This window comes from Chrysochloris asiatica, unplaced genomic scaffold (genome assembly GCF_000296735.1).
Source record: "Chrysochloris asiatica unplaced genomic scaffold, ChrAsi1.0 scaffold00027, whole genome shotgun sequence".
Classification (NCBI taxonomy): domain Eukaryota; kingdom Metazoa; phylum Chordata; class Mammalia; order Afrosoricida; family Chrysochloridae; genus Chrysochloris; species Chrysochloris asiatica.
In genome coordinates, this window is record NW_006408545.1 from 4,615,478 (window position 1) to 4,636,248 (window position 20,771).

Sequence of the window (20,771 nt, forward strand, 5' to 3'; positions counted from 1 at the left end):
GAATCTTTTAATAGCGAAAGTCGAGGTTTGAATTTTTTCTTCCGTTCCCCAAGCTTGAGAAATGCTGCACATGTTCTTCCTTTTTGGATTTCTGATTCCAGATCGTTGCACATTTTATTGTAATAAGACCCATCTAAACAGGATGAAAACCACTCAGTGGGGATTCTACCTTTCCTGGCACACTCTGAATCTAAACTCCCTCTTGAAAACTTGTGAGCCAGTCATTTCATGTCTTTATACCACCACCACCACCACCACCCCCGCCACACCATTTTAGGTAGTTATTATCTAAGTTGTCCATCCCTATCAACCCTATGTTGAGAGGGGATGGGAATGATCCTTGCTGTAAGGATTCTTTCCCTCTTGGTTGATATTTTAAGCTACTACATCCATAAATATAGGTCAAGTTCATCAGATTGTAGTCATTTATACTTTCCTTTCCAATTCATTTTATAAGCTCATAAAAATTAAAAATTTTTAATTAATAATTTTAAACTCTACCAAACATTTAAAGAAGAATTAACTGAAATTTAACAGAATCTTCTGCAGAAAACAGGAGTGAATCAATGTTTGGTAGAACGTTCTCCTTTGAAAACATCTAGGCATGGAGATTTACTTTTAGGAGTTTAAACTTATTAATTAAAATTTTTTAATCGTTATGAGGCTATTCAAATTGTCTATCTCATCTTGGATGCATTGTGCTAATTTGTGTTGTCAAAAGTATGTGGGCAAGAGTAGTTCATAGTACTTCCTTACTACAGGATCTGTAGTCGTAGACCTTGTTTCATTCCTGATATTAGAATTTTGCATCTTCCTCATTTTGTTTTGTTGTTATTAGAGATTTGTCCATTTTATTGGTGTTTACAAAGAGCTGACTTTCTATTGTGTTGTTTTTTTAAATTTCATTCATTCCGGTTGCTTATTATTTCCTTCTTTCTGCTTACTTTGGATTTAATTTGTTCTTTTTCTAAATTCTTAAGATGAATGCTTAGATTCTGATTTCAGACTTTTTTCTTTACAAATGTTTGCATTTTGTGCTATAAATTTCTCTAGCAGTACTTCCTTTTTATGCTCCACAAATTATGATATGAGGTATTTTCATTTATTAATTTTTTTTCTTTTAACCTATGATGTCCTGGCATGATGCTGTAGGATAAGAACTGGACTACTAATCACAAAGTTGGCAGTTCAAACCCATAACCACTCTTAGAAACCCTATGGAGGGTTGTTATGAGTTGGAACCAATGTGAATTATCTAGATCTGTTACTTTGCAAATATTTGGAAATTTGTATGTTGTTGTTCTGTTACTGAGATTGAGATTGATTCCATTGTGGTTAAATCACTATATGATTTCAACTATTCAAAATTTGTAAAAGAGGTTTCTTTTGGGTCCCTCCTGTGTACCATTTGATACATGTTCTATGGGCACGTGAAAAGTATGTGCATTCTGCTGTTTTTATTTGGAGTGTTCTATAAATGTTGATTAATCCTTTTGATTGATGTTGAGTTTTTCTGTATCTTCAATAATTTTCCATCTGAATTTTCTGTCAGCTGTTGAAAGAGGAGTGTTAAAATCTCCAGTTTTACCTTATGTATTTTGCAGCTCTCTTGTTTGGTGCATATATATTTAGGATTGCCATGCATTCTTTTTAGGAGTCTTAGTGTGGCGATGTGGAATAACACACTGGACCACAAGGTCAGTTTGAACCGCAGGGATGGCGGTTCAGACTCACCAGCCACTCCCTGGAAAATGTGAACAGGGTCACCATGAGTAGGAACTGACTCAAAGGCACTTAACAACAACAACAGTACATTGTTTAGGGATTGACCCTTTTATGATTATATAATATCACTCACTATTTCTTGGATAGCATAGCTTTAGAAGAAGCAGGTCCTCTGGTAATTTCTATGCTCTGAATGAAGTCTGCAATTGTTGTTGAGTTGGCTACAACTCAGGGTTACCCCAGAATGAAGTGTTGCCCATTCCATTGCAATGTTTGTCACTGCTGGTATTCTCAAGCCCATTGTTGCAGCTACAGTATCTTTTGACTGCCTTCAAACTTAGCAGGCGCATCTTCCAGCACCATATAGAACAAAATTGTTTGTGACCCTAGGGTCACATTGACCAACTTTTGGAAGTAGATTACTAGGCCTTTCTTCCTAGTCTGTTGTAATCTGAAAGCACTGCTAAAACCCTGTCACCATGGGTGTTCTGGCTGGCATTTGAAATACTGGCAACATAGCTACCAGCATCATAGCAATACATCACAGTACAACAAACTGAGAAACTTGTGGTAGATAATATTTTAATCAGCATATACTAGTGCCCTTATTTAAAATAATACTATTCTCTGACTTTTATAATTGTTATCTAAAATGTCAACAGTATTTTGAAATACACTAAATCTCTTTTATTCCTTGGTTACCAGCTTCCTTACGCTCAGAACTAAACCATCAACATGCAGCTGCGATTGATTTGCTACGGCATGGTCATCATCAAGAACTGGCAGCTGCTAAAATAGAGCTAGAGAGAAGCCTAGACATCAGCAGAAGGCAGGTAAATAAGAGCAGTCAGCTCTGTAGAGATTTTTAAAATGAGACAAAAGTGAGTGTACACAAGTGTTTGAAAATTTACTTTGTAAAAACTGATGCTTTCACTGAGGAGGAATGGTGGCATAGTGTAGTTAGTTATGCTTTGGCCTGTTAACCAGAGTCAGCAGTTCAAACCTACCAGTCACTCCACAGGAGAAAGATGAGACTTTCTACTTCAGTAGCATTATACAGCCTTATAGTCTCAGAAACCCTACACAGGATCGCTATGTGTCGGAACTGATTCAATGGCACTTAACAACAACAGTGCTTAATAATTAGTTATTATTTGCTATCTTTATTAGACAGTTTTATTTTTAAACAACAGCAAGTAATTTGACTTTAGTACTTATTGATCATGAAATTACATTGTATCTTAAGAACTTTTGGTAGAATATTTTGAACTTTATTTCCATTTTGGGGACATGAAAAATAAAATATAAACAATATGAAGATTGCAGAGAGATTATTATAAAACGAATATTGTCCAATAGAACTTTTCATGATGATGACCCTACTGTGGGTGATTATTATCATGCAGCGGATACCCCACTATGGATGTCACTGGCCACATGAGCCAAATATGATTCGTTCAACTGAGGAACTGATTTTTCAACCTTAATTAATTTAAACTTAGATTTAAATAGCCATTTTGGATCACACAGCTCTAGAAGAAGGAGGTCATCGAGAAGAAAAAAGATCATTAATGTTTCCATATAACACTGTTGTTGTTGTGAAGTGCTGTTGAGTCTGTTCCAATTCATAGAGTCTCTAAATAGAGTGCCCAAGGCTGTAAATCACTGTGGGAGTAGGAAGCCTCATTTTTCTCCCCCCGAGTGGCTAAGAGGCTCAAACTGCTGACCTTGAGGTTCTCAGTCCAGTGCTTACACTACAGAGCCACTGCGTTCCCCATTTAACACTAGCACAAATACTATTCTTACTTTTTTAACTGTGCTTTTTGACCAAGGATTCCATCCTGTGCCTGTGAGTTGATTTGGACTTACAGCAACACTATTGGACAGAGTAGAATGGTTCTTTCCAAGGCTGTAAATCTTTACAGAGGCAAATTGCCCCAACTTTCTCACATGTAACGACTGGTGAGTTTGAACTGCCAACATTTTAGTTAGCAGTTGCATACTTTGACTACTCTGCCACCAAGGCTCCTCTGACCAAGTCTGATTTCCTTTAATTAGATAGTTTGTGATCTTGAATGTGTGAATGTATACTGTATATATTTTATAAGTATAGTGTAGAAAAGGCTATTGTTAGTTTATTAGATTTGTGACTTGCACTTTGTTAGTCTTAGCTCTGTTCAGTACAACACCCAAGTGTTTTCTTCATTGACAGGAGTTTTTAAATGAGCTACCTTGAAACAATGCAGAGAAGTTACACTCAACTTCAACTAGGCTTGCACTGAAATCTGTAGAACTTGTTATAGAACATTGACTTCTAAGAAAAACCTAAGGGAGCTGCTCTTCCAGATATAACTGCTGGAGCATCACTAAGCAGACAGATTCTGCTAAGTCTTGGAAATTGTTTGTGTGTGTGTGATTAGGGATGGTCTGCATAAATGCAAGTTCTTTTACATCAGGGATAGAGAACCTTTTTTCTGCCAAAATGTATATTATTATTCATGGATCATAATTATCAACTTAAAAATTAGCCTATATTTGGTCAAACATTTAATTAACTCACCTTTAAGATATGTGATGGCTGGAACTATGGTTGCCTTGGCAAGTCAGACCAAATGATTTCGTGGGCCAACGTTCCCCACCCCTACTTTAGATGAAAGGACAGTGGTGCCCACATCTAACCACAGATGCATGTAACTTACTGAGTATGTGAGAGTTCTGTGTTCTAACCTCAGCTCTGCATAAACTGTCTTTAGGGTTTCCTCATCTATAAATTGACGAAAGTATGCTTTCTGATCTTTTGGATCCCTGGTAATAACCCTGGCATTTTTGGAGCCATGTCTCTATAAATGTCTAGAAAGAGTAGATGCCCTTAGGTTATTTAATTTCAACAGTTTGCTTTGAAGCAATGTCAGAGTGGGTACAATTTATTTAATCTCTCAATATACGGAGTGATCAGATACATAGACAACTTTTACTAAGTGTTGGTATTGTACAGAGTCAAGATCACATGTGCAGAATAACAGACCTCCAAGAGGAATTAAGGCACCGAGAGCATCACATCTCGGATTTGGATAACGAGGTACAGCACCTTCATGAGAATATAAACACCCTAACCAAAGAATTGGAATTTAAGGGGCAAGAAGTTCTCAGAATACGAAGTGAATCTAACCAGCAAATGAGGTATGCTATTAATTATAACAGAAGATATATGCAGTATTATATGAAAGATTGTTGTCATGATGTTTAGCAGTATATGCCTGATTTTATGACTGGATGTCTCTTTGCATAAGATATTGAAGACCACTTTCTAGTCTATTTGATGAGAACACACAAGAAGGGGGTTAAATAGATGGCAGAGAAATGAAATTAAGAAATAATGGAACTTTTTCATGAACTTTTTGAAGCCTCTTCACAGATAAAATGTTTGTTTTGAAATTGTATATAACATACTAAAATCGTTTTTAAATGCTATTTTTATAAAATAAAAAGCATTAAAGGAGACAACTTTAACAAGCTAGAAGATTAGAGGAAAGTAAGTAACTTAATTTAGGCTATGTAGCCATTAATTTTCTATGCTTGTACCTAACACAGGAAGCTCTGGTGGCACAGTGGTTAAAGTGATCAGCTGCTAACCAAGAGGTCTGTGGTTTGAACCCACCAGCCAGTGTGCAGGACAAAGATGTGACTGTCTGCTTCTGTAATGATTTACAGTATTAGAAACCCCATGAAGCAGTTCTCCTCTATCCAACAGGGTCATTATGAGTTGGAATCAACTCGGGGTTTTTTGTGGGGGATTTTTTAGGTACCTAAGACCATTTCAAATCTGGTAGAATATAGAAAGTTTTGCAAGCTTGACTTCAGAATAACATTTCTTAACTAAAAATAAATTAAACAGGTTGCATGAACAAGATTTAAACAAGAGACTTGAAAAAGAGCTGGATGTCATGACAGCAGACCACCTCAGAGAGAAAAATATCATGCGGGCAGATTTTAATAAGACTAACGAGCTACTCAAGGAAATAAATGCAGCTTTACAAGTGTCGTAAGTCATATTGTATTAAAGAAAATTCATATGTGTTAATAAACTGAGGCTCACTGTGTCTAACCTCAGACTAGCTACTATTGTTAATCTAACTGAATGATACTTTGAAAAGAAAACTGAAGTGCTATATTGTAGGCGGTAATTATAATGTGCTATGTTCTTTAATTAGGATAAAGCTGCAAGACAGTTGAATGATGATGTTTTATCAACTGCTAGTGCTACAGTTTTGCTAGGACAAAGTTATCTAAAGAATGCCCGTCAGGAGTATTAATGGTTCAGTTCCATGGAGAAAACTCAAAAGTCCAAATTGTGAACAACAGAAATGTTATGATGCTATACACATACATACATGCACTATTAATATATATCTTGCAAAAATATCAAAAAGGTCTTCCAAATTAAACATAAACTTTTCATGTCAGTCCTTACCCTCTAGAGAACACATTTGGCGATATTAGAGGATATTTCTGTTTTTTTATTTAAAAAATCAATCAAGGAAAGACACTATAAATAGTTTCTAGTATATATTAACTCCAATATTGATCAATTCAAAATATTTAATTATTAATGTTCTTTAAAAATACTTAACAGTCCCTCTCTTTCCTAAGACATTTACCGACTACTAGAGCCAAGGGTGCTGGCTTGCAGTCCTTCTCTATGTGTCAAACGCTAGTCCAACGTCGTCATTATCTCAGAATGATGTACTTTAAGCTGTTGATAATCGTTGATTTATCTCAAGTCTCCCTTCTTCCAGTCAATAAAGGAAAAACAACTACTCATAAATATAAAAATATTTATACACATACAAATAGATCTATATCTTCACATACTTTGGTAAAGTCACAATTAGTGACCAGTCCACAACTCTCTGCTTTAAAGTCAGACTTCTATTCTTTGCTTCACTGTGTCTTACCCTATATCATTCATTTAAATAAGTGTTTAGTAGATGAACCTTTATAAGGACCTCATATAATATTTTTCACTTTGTGAAATAATCCTTGGAATGGTGAGGGGACTTATGGAATCATTTCCTCAGTCACAATGACTGGTGTTTGCCATTACTGAGGGTAATTTTTAAATCATTTTGAGCTGTAGTAAGAGCTCAGAAATCTGCCTTGTAGATCTCATAACTACAGGAATTTTGCAAAACAGAGGTACAGGAAGACCCTAATATTACAATCTCCTGGCCTCACTATTAAGCATCAGAATGATGCTAATATCCAGGCATCCCCCTGTCTGCTATTTTGGCTTGCGTTTATTATACTATTTGATCCTACCAGAATCATTGAAATATGAAAAAGCATTCTCACACACACACACACAAAAAAAACCTCTGCCTATCTGTGTGTCTTGTCTCCTTAAGAATGTGAATTTGCAAAGCATAAAGGTTGTCTTTGTTTTAACTTTTGCTGTTTTATGTTTTTGCACATTATGGATATTCAGTAAGTAGTAAAAACTTTCCTATATCGTAATGACTTTAAATCACTGAAAAATTAGTATTAAGAGTAAGTAACATATTGTATCTGCTTTCCTAGCTCTACCATTCATTTTACACTTTGACCAGAGTACATACTAACCAACTATATTGTTTTGTTCCACTGGAAACTTAACTGCTATCCTATAATTTAGTCAGGAAACGTCTTGCTTTTGCTTTACTGAATTTTTGAGGAGTAAGAGACTCCAGGGAAGAAAGTGGCAACACATTTAAAAGATGGAAAACACCAACTAAGTGCTGTGGAAATGGTCATGAGAGTTTTATATCTATTATGAAATGATTCTTCTAAGTCATCTTAGATTTTTTGATAGTTGTGCAGAAATATTATTTTCTCTAGTGATACATGTCTAAAAAAACCTTGTGTCTAATAAAAATGTTATGTTTTTGTTTTTTAAAAACAAAATGAGAAAGCTATTTGATTATATCTAAATACTTGATAGTTATAAAAGAATGTAAAAACTAAATAAGAAGATACTAGATCTTGGATTTAGGTCAGATCTTTATTATAGTCTCTAAAAGATTGTTATTGATTGCTGTAGGCACATTTTACATTAATTTACCATTGTATTAAAACAAAAAGAAAAATTACTGAGGAAATTAATTGAACTCCTTTTAACTTTGGATAAATGAGTAACTCCTAATAAAAAGAAGCACTCCTCCACCTTAAAATTACTTATTCTTTTAAACGTTATTTTATCGACATTCCCACAGTAGCTTTGTTGTTGGTGTTTGGTTTTTAAATGACCAGGTAGGGTATTTTCATAGTTTGGTGTGAGGTAAGGAAGTAGTGGTCCTGCGGTCACAATACTGACACTGAGTAGTGGGTATTAGTAATGCACATCATACATTGTGGGATAACAAAAGTTTGGCATTAAAATGCTTCAAATACTATGTTTCCTTTTACTTAAGACTATCAAGAAGGAAGGTATAATTGCACTTTTTTAATCTATATAAAAGGAAAGTTCTAAAATATATGTGTGCCTAACAAGACTATGGTTCTGAAATTTTGATTTGCTTTTTTTTTTCCAATCAATTAACTTGGAACGTTTCATACACAGTTTGGAATTTGAGGCTCTTACATTTTATGCCTGTGTTGTCCATGAACCATAGACATTGACCTACATATTCTCAGTGCCAAAATAGAACAACAAAAACAATTAGGACACACATGCCTGATGAGAATCCAACAGTGACCCTAATTAGTAATCCTACATGTTCTACTTCTCCTTTCTTTACTCTCTCTGCATTACTTTGAATGGAAATTACTTTGTAAGTAAAAGGAAATATTTGGTTCACATTATGCAGTGCCTTGTCAGACTGTTGTTGTTGTTGTTGTTGTTGTTAAGAGCCATTGAGTCAGTTCCAACTTATAGCAACCCTCTAGAGTTTCTGAGAAGCAGCTGGTGGGTTTGAACCACCAACCTTGTGGTTTATAGTCCAGTGCTGATCCTACAGTACCTCATCCCAGAAGTTCTGGCTACATTTAAAAAGTGTTGTGTTTTTTTGTTTTGTTTTTTAATTTTAATGATTATAATTTAAAATTATAACAGGAAGGCTTTATTTATGTCACTAAGTAAAACCATTAAGTAAAACAGGAGCTCTGGTAGCGTAGTGGTTACGAATCGGGCTGTGAACTGCAAGGTCAGCAGTTCGAAACTACCATCTGTTCCACGGGAGAAAGACAAAGCTTTCTGCTCCTGTAAAGATTTACAGCCTTGGAAACCCTGTACAAGGTCTCTATGAGTCAGAACCGACTCCATGGCACACAACAACAACAAGTAAAACCATTATCACTACTAACAGTCATATCTAAATTGTTGTTGTTAAGTACGATAGAGTTACTAAAGACTCATAGTGACTCTGAATTAGATTTCTGAGGAGCATCTGGTGGGTTTGAACCACCAACCTTGTAGTTAACTGTCCAGTGCTTATCCTATAGTGCCACAACAGGACAACTACAAATTCCGTGAAAATAGAACCATGCTAATTGATTCTAACTAGCATTGATGCCCGAAGGCCTGCCTGCATTTTGTGATACAGAATGATGTTTTTGTTATTATGTGCCTTTGAGTTGGTTCTGACTCATAGTGACTCTGTATAGGGTTTCCAAAGAGTGGCTGGCTGGTGGGTTTGAGATGCCAACCTTGTGGTTAGCAGCCCAGTGCTTATCCTACAGTGCCACATGAAACCTCCTTAATCCCACGTTATTGAGATCATTTTTAGAATTTAACTTTCTCCTTGGGAACAAAAAGATTAAAGGAGAAAGAATTTACGGTTATCTTTTGTAGCACCCATTGTTCACACCTGCTCTTGATGAAGCAGTGCCTGGTAGGCAGCTGAAGAGAAGGAAATTTTTGACTAATGTTGGCTTTGAGTAGATTTTAGAATGGTATCAAGCTTTATTCTTGTTAGAATGTTGAATGTCTGATGATTCTGGAAATATATTTACAAGTTCAGTCTTCATCAGATAGTTTGTTTTTTCCTCTGAAGCGTTACCATTCTATTTATGTGGATTCTGTTTTTTACATTTAATTAATTCTTTTCCCCTTTCATATGCAGACATTTTTGTTGTTAGTTTTGTTTGTTAGTTTATTTTGGTAACGTAAAGATATTTTGTTAAGAGAATTAAAAACTGGTATGAATTCATCACTAAGGATAGCTTTAAATATGGTTACAGAATTCATATTTTGTTTCCTTTGCTACCTCAACTCAACATGGCACTTAGCAACAACTGTAACTGCCAGAGGAGCCCTGGTGGCACTGTGTGATAAACACAGGACGTGGTTATTGTGTGCCGTGGAGTTGGTTCTGACTCAGAGCAATTCTGTATGGGGTTTCCAAGGATAGGCTGGTGGGTTTGAACCACTGTTCTTGGTGGTTAGCAGTCCAGTGTGTATCTTATAGTGCCACACCAGGACTAAACTACTTACTGAAAAGTCAGCACCTCAAACCCACCATCCACTCCACAGGAGAAATACACAACTTTCTGCTCCAATAAATATTTATAGCCATGGAAACCCTATGCAAGGTCGTTATGGCTGTTGGTTTGGGTTTTTTGGTTTTTACTTGATGGAACCCATTGCCATCAAGTTGGTTCCAACTCATAGTGACCCTGTATAGGGTTTCCGAGACTGTAAATCTTCCTCCTGCAGAGAAGTTGGTGAGTTTGGACTGCCCACCTTTCCAGTTAGCAGTCCAGTGCTTTTCCTACAGCACCACCAGCAATTCACAATTTTATACTTTGCTTTAGTGATGAAGAAAGTGCTGCAGTGACACCTTGTGGCAACTCTGAGTATAAAACCCAAATATCGGTTTCCTTGACTATTTTTTGTTGTTAAGTGCCATCAACCAAGTGGGTTCCAATTCATAGAGGCCCTGTATAGAGAGTTTCCAGGGAGCAGCTGATGGGTTTGAACCACCGACCTTGTGGTTAGCAGTCCAGCACTTATCCTTCAGCACCACACCAGGACTAGATTAGTTATTTTAAACCTTCTTAAAACTCTTGCACAAAATACATAAAGAATAAACCTAGCTGTCTCTTGATAGAATACGAGGTTGCACAGAGGTCACATTATCATGAGCTTAGTGAATCACAATATTTTTTTTTTCATTCAGTTTCCAAAGTCATTAAATAACAAAAGTAAGAATAGTGAAACTTCACAGACAGCGTAACTGACCTCACCCCGAATTGATAAAGTTCCAGAAGCTCATGAGAAAATCATCCTCTAACTCCATGCTTCCTCATCTTCTCATACCATCCTATCCCCAGTTTAGAACTGTAGCCACAGGGGCTGGGTAGAGAGCTAAGTAAATTATCTGTCAATCCTTGAGCCTGGGTTGACTTAGTGGGATTTGGAGTTCTAAAAAGGAGTTCTGGTGATACAGCTGCTAAGTAAAAGGAGGGTGAGTCTAACCCACCAGCCATTCTATGAGAGAACGATGTGGCAGTTGACTTTCATAAAAATGGCCACATTGGGAAACCTACGGGGCGATTCTACCCTGTCCTATAGGGTTGGTATGAGATATACAGGATTCTGATACCCATCTGGGATGTGGTGGGAAGACTAAGAATCACTGGGAGATATTTCATAGATACAAGGGTAAGTAAAGAAGTATTGCTGCTTGTTCCAGTTCATAGTTGTACAGCTTTATTGTAAGCCATACCTGTTTAAATATGTCTCTGTCTTCAGTGGATGCCTGAGACAAGTTCTCTTAGTAACATACCTGCCTTGGTCTCCTTGAATCCTTTCCACAATAGAGGCAATCAATAGAGTGACTTAAAGGGGTCTGCTGAGCCAGTTAAAACCATGGCAGAAGGTTATGGCAGCGGCTTTTTGAGATTCCAAAGAAGTCATCTTGATAGATTTTCTAGAACGCAGAATGACCACAGGGGCTTATGAGGAAGAAGTTTTAAGAAAATTGAAAACTGCATTGATGAGAAAAGGACCCGGAAAGTTGTGCTGAGGGTTTTCGTCCCATACAACAATGCACCTGATGATTCTTTAAGGATCTTTAAGCAAGGGCTGTCATATGAGAATTTGGTTGCCCTCGGAAAATCCTTACCCCACCTACTCTACATTTCTAATCTTGTCCCTTCAGACATCTTTGTTTCTAAAACTCAAAGAATATTTAAAAGAAAATATAATTTGAATCCATGGAGGTGTTGGTGTGAATTAAACAACACAGAATTCTTTGGGGGAAGGGTTAGCGATATGGAAACACACCCTTCAGAAGTGTATAGACTTAAATGGAGGATAGCTTCACATTTTGATATTTTTGTTTCATAAAGATTTCTATGACTTTGTAGTAATACTTTCTCACTTACTGTCATATTTGTTGAGTAAATGAATCCCTCTGTGATATTTATCAGTCAACCATAGATTTTAAAAACATTCTAACTATTTAATTCTCTAAATTTATAACATTGAAAGTGCTTCCCCCACACACATACTTTTTCCAACTAAGCCAGCAGTTTCTAGTCGCATTTTTTAATAGAGTCTTCTTTCATTCTGTACTGTTGCAATCTCATTCAGCACAGAACAGACCTGGATGCGAAGATAATTTTTCCCTTTTTTATAGTTTATATGTATATCACATGATAATCTAGGATCTATAAACTAATTTTATCATAAACCAGAAAGGAAGGATGTCATATATTTGTGTTCCTTGTTTCCCTTTCCTCTGTACTTGTCCCTTTTATGCATGTTGCCAAGCCTATGTAGCCACATACTATTGCATTTGTAGTAACTGTTCCTTACTAATAGTAAGCCGACATTATTAGCATCAAACCGTATTTGTTAGACTAGTCCTGTACCTCTTGGGCAGAACCCTTACTTCATCCCAAATACTCTTACATGATTTTAAATAAGTCATTTCTTTTTTAAAAAAATAATAACTTTCATCTATTGCTGAAAAATCTTTAATAACACAAAGGCATCATGCATTATGCGTAAAAGTTTGAAAGAAAAAAGTTTTGTTTTAAATTTGCATATATATTCAACTGGACTTACTTGGAAAAATGTAAACATTATGAAAGAACATGTCTGAGTTGTATTAATGAGTTAAAGGTTTTCTTTTTTTTTTTAGGCTAGAAGAAATGGAAGAGAAATATCTACAAAGAGAATCAAAAGCAGAAGATATACAGATGATTACAGAATTAAAAGCCATGCTTACAGAAAGAGACCAGGTCATAAAGAAACTAATCGTAAGATGTTTTGTTTTTGTTGTTACCATATCAGTAATCTATAGACCATTGATTGGAAAAATATTTTAAAGTAATGCTAAACAAAACACAAGTTATAAAGTGTGCATTATGACTGAAAATATATTTAAGTGTATATGAATGAGGATAAGAGCTGTAAAGTAATTTAAAATGTTTAAATTTTGTATTAGGAAAGAAGCATTGATTGCCAATGCTTCTTTCTCTGTATTTTTCTTTAAAGAAATCATTTTAATACATACCAAATGTTTAATAATTTGTGATTGCCATTGTACAGTTAATACACTGTTGTAGTATGTGCATGTATGCATATTTAAATGTAGAATTAGAATCGCATAGAAAAGGAGAGTGGACATCCATACAATGTAATATCTAGGTTAAGCATGTTAATTTCCTAATGCATGTTTCATAGAATACTTTTCCAAAGAGATACTCCATGGAAAAGGGATTCCAAGATCTAGCCCAGGGGTGGAGAACATCTGGCCGTTGGCTGTATGTTAAGTGCCTTCAAGTCATTTATGACTCATAGAAAACCTGTATAGGGTTTCCAAGGAGCAGCTGGTGAACTTGAACCGCCAACCATTTGGTTCAAACAGACCTTGCAGTCCAGCGCGTTAATCCACAGCACCACACCAGGACTCCTGGGGCTGTATAAGGCCCATTAAATCATTTGATCTGGCCCTGCCAAGTCAACCACAGTTCCAGCCATCACACTAGGGGTGATGACTATAATCCATGGCAATAGTAGCTATTGATTTTCAATTTCTTATGAAGTAAGTGTTACAGACACAAATGTATTTTATCCTTACAACAGGAGAGGTTTTAGATTTCAAAGAGAGAAGTAACTTTCTAGAGCAAAACAGCTATTCAATGACAGCACTAGTAATCTAGCCAAGGGTTGTCTCACATCTGAGCCTATTTATTCTTTACCCACTGTATCCTGCTGACTCTCTGTGGACTGCTTCCGAGGAACAACTGATGAGTTTGGACTGCTGACCTTGTGGTTCTCAGTCCAGCACTTATCCTGCAGTGCCACATCAAAAGTCCAATGGCAGTTGTTGTTAAGTATCGTCCGAGTTGGTTTCAACTCATAATGACCCTGTATAGGGTTTCTGAGGACAAGCTGGTGAGCTTGAACCACCAGCCTTGTGATCAAACTCACCTTGCAGTCCAGCACATTAAACCACAGCACCACACCAGGTAACTAATTGAGGGATAAAGAATCTAAATCTAATAGAGCACAATACTACATTCTCATACACACTGTTCCATTTACTTAGGGCCGGCCTTTGTTCTGGTTAGTTTTTCATTAGTGAAGCCAATGTTTTATTTCTATATGGGCTATCCACATGGCTCAGTGGTATGATACATGAATGTTTCAGAGAGGAGACTGGATAAACAGCTCAAGTCCATCTCCATGTTAGTACATAGAAAACATTCAGCCATGTACACAGTGAAAGTTAAGTCCACTGAAATGCACTGCTAGCCCTGTGGAAGAGATGGGACCAAATAAGACAGATCCAGTCTAGAAGGAAGAGGACTGGGAAAGTATAGAAAAGACCCTGGAGTATAAGGTGTGAAAGGTATTGAAAACTTGCCTACTAACAATCTGCTTAACACATCAGCAAACCAGTCTAGAAAATATTTAAGAAGGTATAAGAATGTTCTAGAGATTTTATTAAATTTTGAGTGAGATGGCATTTATAAGTTTAAGTTTTTAAATATCCCATAGAAAATGTTTAAAAGATATTTGAAATTCTTTTACATAGGAGGATAATAAATTTTATCAACTGGAATTAGTCAATCGAGAAACTAACTTCAACAAAGTGTTTAACTCAAGCCCTATTGTTGGTGTTATTAACCCACTGACAAAGGTACGTGTTGTAAACACTGTAAACATTGAGAAGTAGTTTAAGCATGATTTTAAATATAACAAAATATTTAGAGTAGCAGAGAATTTTAAATTTTATTTTTTAATTAATGATAAAACTAATTTCATATATTTATTGATAAATTATATTCCTTTAAATAATGTTATTAATATTAGAAAAATCTTAGTTTTATCATTTTGTTTTCCATATCTCAAAAGGAAACTAAATTTCTAACTCACCTTAGGGTAATCTCTTCCTTAGTGTTCAGACTTATTTATGGGATCCAGAAAGGCACTCAAGCCCCTGGTGCCCAGTAGCTACCCCTAACTTAAGGCCTATGGTCCCAGTGAACCTTGGGTTGATGAATTGGCAAAGTGGCAGCATCAGTGGGCTCTAGCGTGGCAACAGTAGTGAGGTTGGCCCAGGATTGGGCAGTGTTTCATTCTGCTGTGCATAAGGTCGCTATGAGTCGGTACTGACTCAATGGCACCTAACAACAACAACAACAACAACAACAACCAATTTTCTGAGGACTTTACTTCGCTCAGTCTTCTGGTCTTTCTTGACAATTAAAACTGAATGTGACTCATTCTAATAATTAGCTTTATTACTCTCTTAGGACAGTTAGAAGAGCCTTGCAGTCAAATGAAATGATCATGACTAAGTTTTCTACATCTTTGTACCCCAGCTCTCCATGGCTCCCCAAATAGTGCTTTGTGAATAGTGGATATTCAATAAATATAGGCTCAGTTGCAAAATTCATCATATTTTCTATAAGCTACTACAAATCATTTTAGGAAATAAAAGCATAGAATAAAGAATAAATAATAACTGTATATATATTGGCTGCACTTGAATTACACATATTTTGTAATTCAAGTGCAGCCAATATATATATAAATAAAATTTGACCTAAATTTTATTCAGTTGTATATCACACCTTGTTTCTACTAGGTACACAACCAAAATCATTACAATTTTTGCTTTAGCACGCTCATAGAACTTCTCTCTTAAGAACTCTGACTCTGTCCTTCCTTCACTAGTTAAGTATTTCAAACTTTAAACTTAAATGTTTTGTAAAATAGAATGACTGAAGTAGGGGAACATACAGCTGCATTTCTATAGCTTTAAAAAAAAAATACTGCCTGACATGTAGATGGCTCACCATAAGCTATTGGTGAATGACTATAGTTAATTTCAGTTTTAAAACTTATATTTATCATTAGGGTGAAATAAACTTTTAAGTAAAGCAAAATTATGAGCTATGATAAAACAAAATATACTAGAAGATTTTTCTTTTATTATTTTACTGAAATTAAATTACTATAGAAGTTTACCAGTAAAGTAGTTTGGTTTATTAAAATAGAAATGTTAAATAGGTTTAATTATACACTCTGGTAACTAGGAAAAGCGAATGCAAAGATGGGACTTTGAATCTACTTTTGCCTGTTAATAATAGTAGCTTCAGTTTTCACAAATGGCTGTGAAGAAGATCATTCTTTCCTTTTTCAGTTATACTACAGTAGGCTCCTTATCAGAGACTCCGTGATTCACAGAATATCTTAGAGAAAGATGTCTGATGAAATATACTTTAGAAATAAGAAAAAGGACTGTCCATCAAATAGGGTTTTTGTTATTGTTTTTTTCAAACTCTGGAGGCATTTGGTAAAAGTTATTTCAGAAATATTATTATCATACATTTAATGAACAGAAGATGAGAATATTCAAATATTTTTGAATGTGCATTTGTGTCCAGCAGAGCAAGCTAATACTCTTTGATCCTAGAGGTGAGGTGCTCATAAGATGCTTATTTTGAGGCTCAGGTTAATGATTTGCAATCTCGTAGTGTTTAATAACCTGTGATTGTACTCTTCTTTTTATGTCTGTTGATTTTGAAGACAATTGTCTGTTATGGTCAGTTAAAAAACATTAATCACTTTTGTTTCAGAACCTTTACATTTTCTAAAAAGACTATGCAAAAGTAATATAACTGATGAATGGGAAATTGACTTAATTTTGCAAACTTAATTTTCTCTCTTTGGAAAGGTGGTACAGTAAATTTGAAAGCAACTTATGCCTCCTAAGAACTTCATATTTTAATTAGAAATGTGAGATTTGTATCAAACTAGATTGCTAAGCATTTTCTCATTCCTTTTTTTTTTTCTAGGCAAGGACCACATCCCTTTGACAGATGGCTAAAGTTTATGGACATGTCTTTTAAAATTATTTTTAGCTTTTCCCTTTTTCCTAATTTTAGCTGAAATCAGTTTAACCTCATGGTACCTGTAAGGCCAGCTCCTTTCCCATCTTCTTCCCAATATTCTTTGCTCCTTGGTATTTTTTCTACCTCCTTCTCCCCTCCCTATGAGCTAGTCCTCAATATTTCCTCAAATTCTTCTCCTGGCAACATGTCTGACTTTGAAGATTCCATGTAGATATAGAATAATTCCAAGGATCCCCCAGACCATAATTTGGGTAACAATAGTTAATTTCAACATTCCAGTTAAACATAAAGCTTTCAAAGTTTTCCCATACCAAATTTATATCTTCTACTCTGCCTGTTTTCTCCTTTGTCTTTACTCACGGTCTGTCCTCACCTGTATTATTTTTAATGCAGCAAAAGAAGAAGAATGATAAATCACCAACAAACAGGTTTGTGAGTGTTCCCAATCTAAGTGCTCTGGAATCTGGTGGAATGGGCAATGGACATCCTAACCGCCTGGATCCAATTCCTAACTCTCCAGTCCATGACATTGAGTTCAACAGTAGCAAACCACTTCCGCAGCCAGTGCCACCTAAAGAGCCCAGGACGTTTTTGAGGTGAGCCCCGCCTCACCAATGAAGTTTTATTTTTTTTAACTTGTGAAATTTGCCTTCTTACGTTGCAGAAACTCACTACTCTAAGACCAACTTAGGAAACGAGACATTGCTGTGAAATATTTTCAAAATACATGTATCACCTCTCTAGAGAACTTTTTAACTCTATGGAAAAAATGCCCCAATTTTCTAAATGCTTGAAGAGGTGCTAATATAATTTAAATGCTTAAAAATTTCTGTTACATATGTTCATTTTTCCCCTTTTCTTGTTTTCTAGTCTTTCTTTTAAATATTTATACTTTCCACAAAAATATATGTTGTTAGCTCTCGGAATGTAAAGATATACTTAAGCAAAAAATAAATTTAGAAATATAGTAAGTATTTCTTAAATCCACATGCCAATTTCTTTACCTCAGAGTTACTGATTAGATATATAAACAAGTAAATTCCAAAAGAAATGCAGTTGATTAAACACTAGGTAGTTAAAAGTGCTGTCAATTTATGCTACTCTTACTATGACTGAATTTTTGCTTTCGTTACATTTTTTTAACACTCGTACTAAGCCTCAGTAGTGTTATTAGCAGTCGTTTTTCTTGTGGGAAATCTCATATTTGGCTGTTAGTACTTAACATAATTAATGACTAGTTACTTTAAACAGTTAAAAAAAAACGCAATATTGAAAAATACTCAGATGCACCGTTTATCATGTCTACTGCTAAATATTTTGTGTTGCTTATTTTCTCTTGTGCATGAGTATGTTCAGGTATCAGTAAGATGCATGTGCATGAGCTCGAGAAACATGGCTACTGGAGTTCCCATTACACATGTTGCGTGCCTTGTAATTTCCCCCAAAGACGGTAGGGATCCTTTTGTTTTCTCAAATAGCCCAAGAACCTTTAGTTGTACGACTAAGATAAGTATAAATTATATAACTCTGAAGATGAAGCAGGGAATTGGATTTTTAATGTACCCCTTTTCCCTAGAGTATTATGAAATTATGAATGTTTAATAATATAAATAGACATAGAGTAAAAATACTATATCTAAAAAAAGTATGCCTTGGTTTAGTCACTTAGTCCAGTTATACTTAAGGGTGCACCTGTAAGAATCAAATGCTTGTATCTGATTCTGAAATGTTTTCATTAACTAAAAAGGGAAAAGTACTGAAATAGAGGGACAGTGTCTTATTTTCTTGTATTTCCCACAATTCCTCCTTAGTTTTTTGTTCAGAGAAGGTGCCATTATTTTTCTCATTGTTTTTCCTTTTATTTTGGAATTATTGTGACGTGGCTCCTCTTTAACTGACTTCATCTGAGCTGCTGATGCACGCTTATGCTCTCTCTCATGGAATGGAGAACAAACTCGAGTTTAGAGGAAGCAGCAAAATGAGGACCAGTTGTGGTAGTCTACACTGATGCTTTATGTGCTTTTTCCTATAGTTTGCAAAACCATCTAATGCTGGGTGACATGTCTCTCTTTTTATGAATTCAGTCCTCCTCAGAGTGAAGCTTCCCCGGTGGCTTCTCCAGATCCCCAGCGCCAGGAGTGGTTTGCCCGCTACTTCACATTCTGAAAGAATTGTGTTGGCACGGCTCTATGTGGACTATTACTAAGAGCATGACCTTATACAAATCGTATGTGAACTATGTCAAACACTGTGAATGAGAAAGTATTTGTCTCTCCAAATTTGAAAATGCACTGTATTTCCTGTGATATTTATTGGAATCACTCTATAAGGTACTTACTATATTATGTGTGTAATTATAGCAGTTTGTATTTTTATTTGAGATGGAAAGTCTTTAACCTTTGTAAATTACTGCATAATAAATTTTGTTAACACAAACAATAGTGCTTTTCATTTTTTCCTAGGAAATTTGTTTTAATTTCTAAATATCTTTGTTACATAATGTCATACTGTGTTGTGTTAGGTGCCATCCAGCCACCTCCTAGTCATAGCAGCCCTAGGCATAGCAGACCTAACCTGCCCAGTCCTCCATCATCCTCACAATTGTGTTTGAGCCCATTGTTGCAGCCACTGTGTCAGTGCATCTCATTGAGGGTCTTCCTCTATTTTGCTGACCCTCCCCTTTACCAGCATCATGCTGTTTTCTGTGACTGGTCCCCTCTGACAACGTGTCCCCAAAATACATGTTATCACCATCCTTGCTTGAAAAGAGTCCCACCATCTTTGCTTCAAAGGAACATTCTAACTACACTTCCTCCCGAACAGATTTGTTTGTTTTTCTGGCAGTTCATGGTACTTTTAATATTCTTGGCTAACACTGTAATTCAATGCATCGATCTTTCTCTGGTCTTCCTTATTCATTATCCAACTTTCACATGTATTTGTTGTTGTTGTTGTCAGGTGCCATGTATTTGAGATGCTTGAAAATAGCATGGCTTGGGTCAGGCAAACCTTAGTGTTCAAAGTGACATATGTGCTCTTCAGTATTTTAAAGAGGTCTTCTCAGAAGCAGCATTTAATTACTGACTGCTGCTTCCCTGAGTTATTGAACGTAGATCCAAACAAAATGAAGTATTTGACAACTTCCGTGTTCTCTCTGTTTATCATGCTACTATTAGTTGGTCTAGTTGTGATAATTTTTGTTTTCTTTACACTGAGGTGCAATTCAAACTGAAGGCTGTAGCCTTTGATCTTTATCAGTAAGTATTGCAAGTCCTCTTCACTTCCAACAAGCACCCTTGTGTCATCTGCATCTCTCAGGCTGTTAATGAGTCTTCATCTAGTCCTGATGCCATGTTCTTCTTCATGTAACCCAGCTTCTATGATTATTTTCTCAGCATGCACATTGAATAAGTATGGTGAAAGGATACAACCCTGACACACACACACACACCTTTTCTGATTTTAAACCATTCATTATCCCTTTGTTCAGTTTTAACAACTGCCTCTTGGTCTTTACAATGCTATCCATAGTTCATTAGGATCCACATAGTTGAATGCCTTTGCATAGTCAATAAAACACAATTAAATATCTTTAATAGAGTTCTGTTGTGGTGCTGTAGGATACGTACTGGACTGCTAACTGCAAGGTTGGTGGTTCAACCCCACCAGCTGCTCCTCAGAAACCGAATACATAG

The 20,771-nt window shown here is 35.8% G+C and overlaps 1 protein-coding gene across 3 annotated transcripts in view; it reads left to right on the forward strand.

The window, feature by feature from the left end:
- FAM184A (family with sequence similarity 184, member A) overlaps positions 1 to 19,513 on the forward strand; it is a 210,548-nt gene extending 191,035 nt beyond the window's left edge. Inside the window, exons 12-18 of one of the 3 annotated variants that reach the window (XM_006839883.1) lie at positions 2,431 to 2,558; positions 4,721 to 4,905; positions 5,621 to 5,767; positions 12,849 to 12,966; positions 14,751 to 14,855; positions 17,470 to 17,672; positions 19,161 to 19,505. In XM_006839883.1, the coding sequence (XP_006839946.1) occupies positions 2,431 to 2,558; positions 4,721 to 4,905; positions 5,621 to 5,767; positions 12,849 to 12,966; positions 14,751 to 14,855; positions 17,470 to 17,672; positions 19,161 to 19,242 (968 nt within the window). In that variant the 3' untranslated portion in view covers positions 19,243 to 19,505. Of the gene's footprint in view, positions 1 to 2,430; positions 2,559 to 4,720; positions 4,906 to 5,620; positions 5,768 to 12,848; positions 12,967 to 14,750; positions 14,856 to 17,469; positions 17,673 to 19,160 lie in introns of all 3 variants that reach the window. The other 2 variants (XM_006839884.1, XM_006839885.1) reach the window with 2 other exon arrangements.
- The last annotated feature ends 1,258 nt before the right edge of the window (positions 19,514 to 20,771 follow it).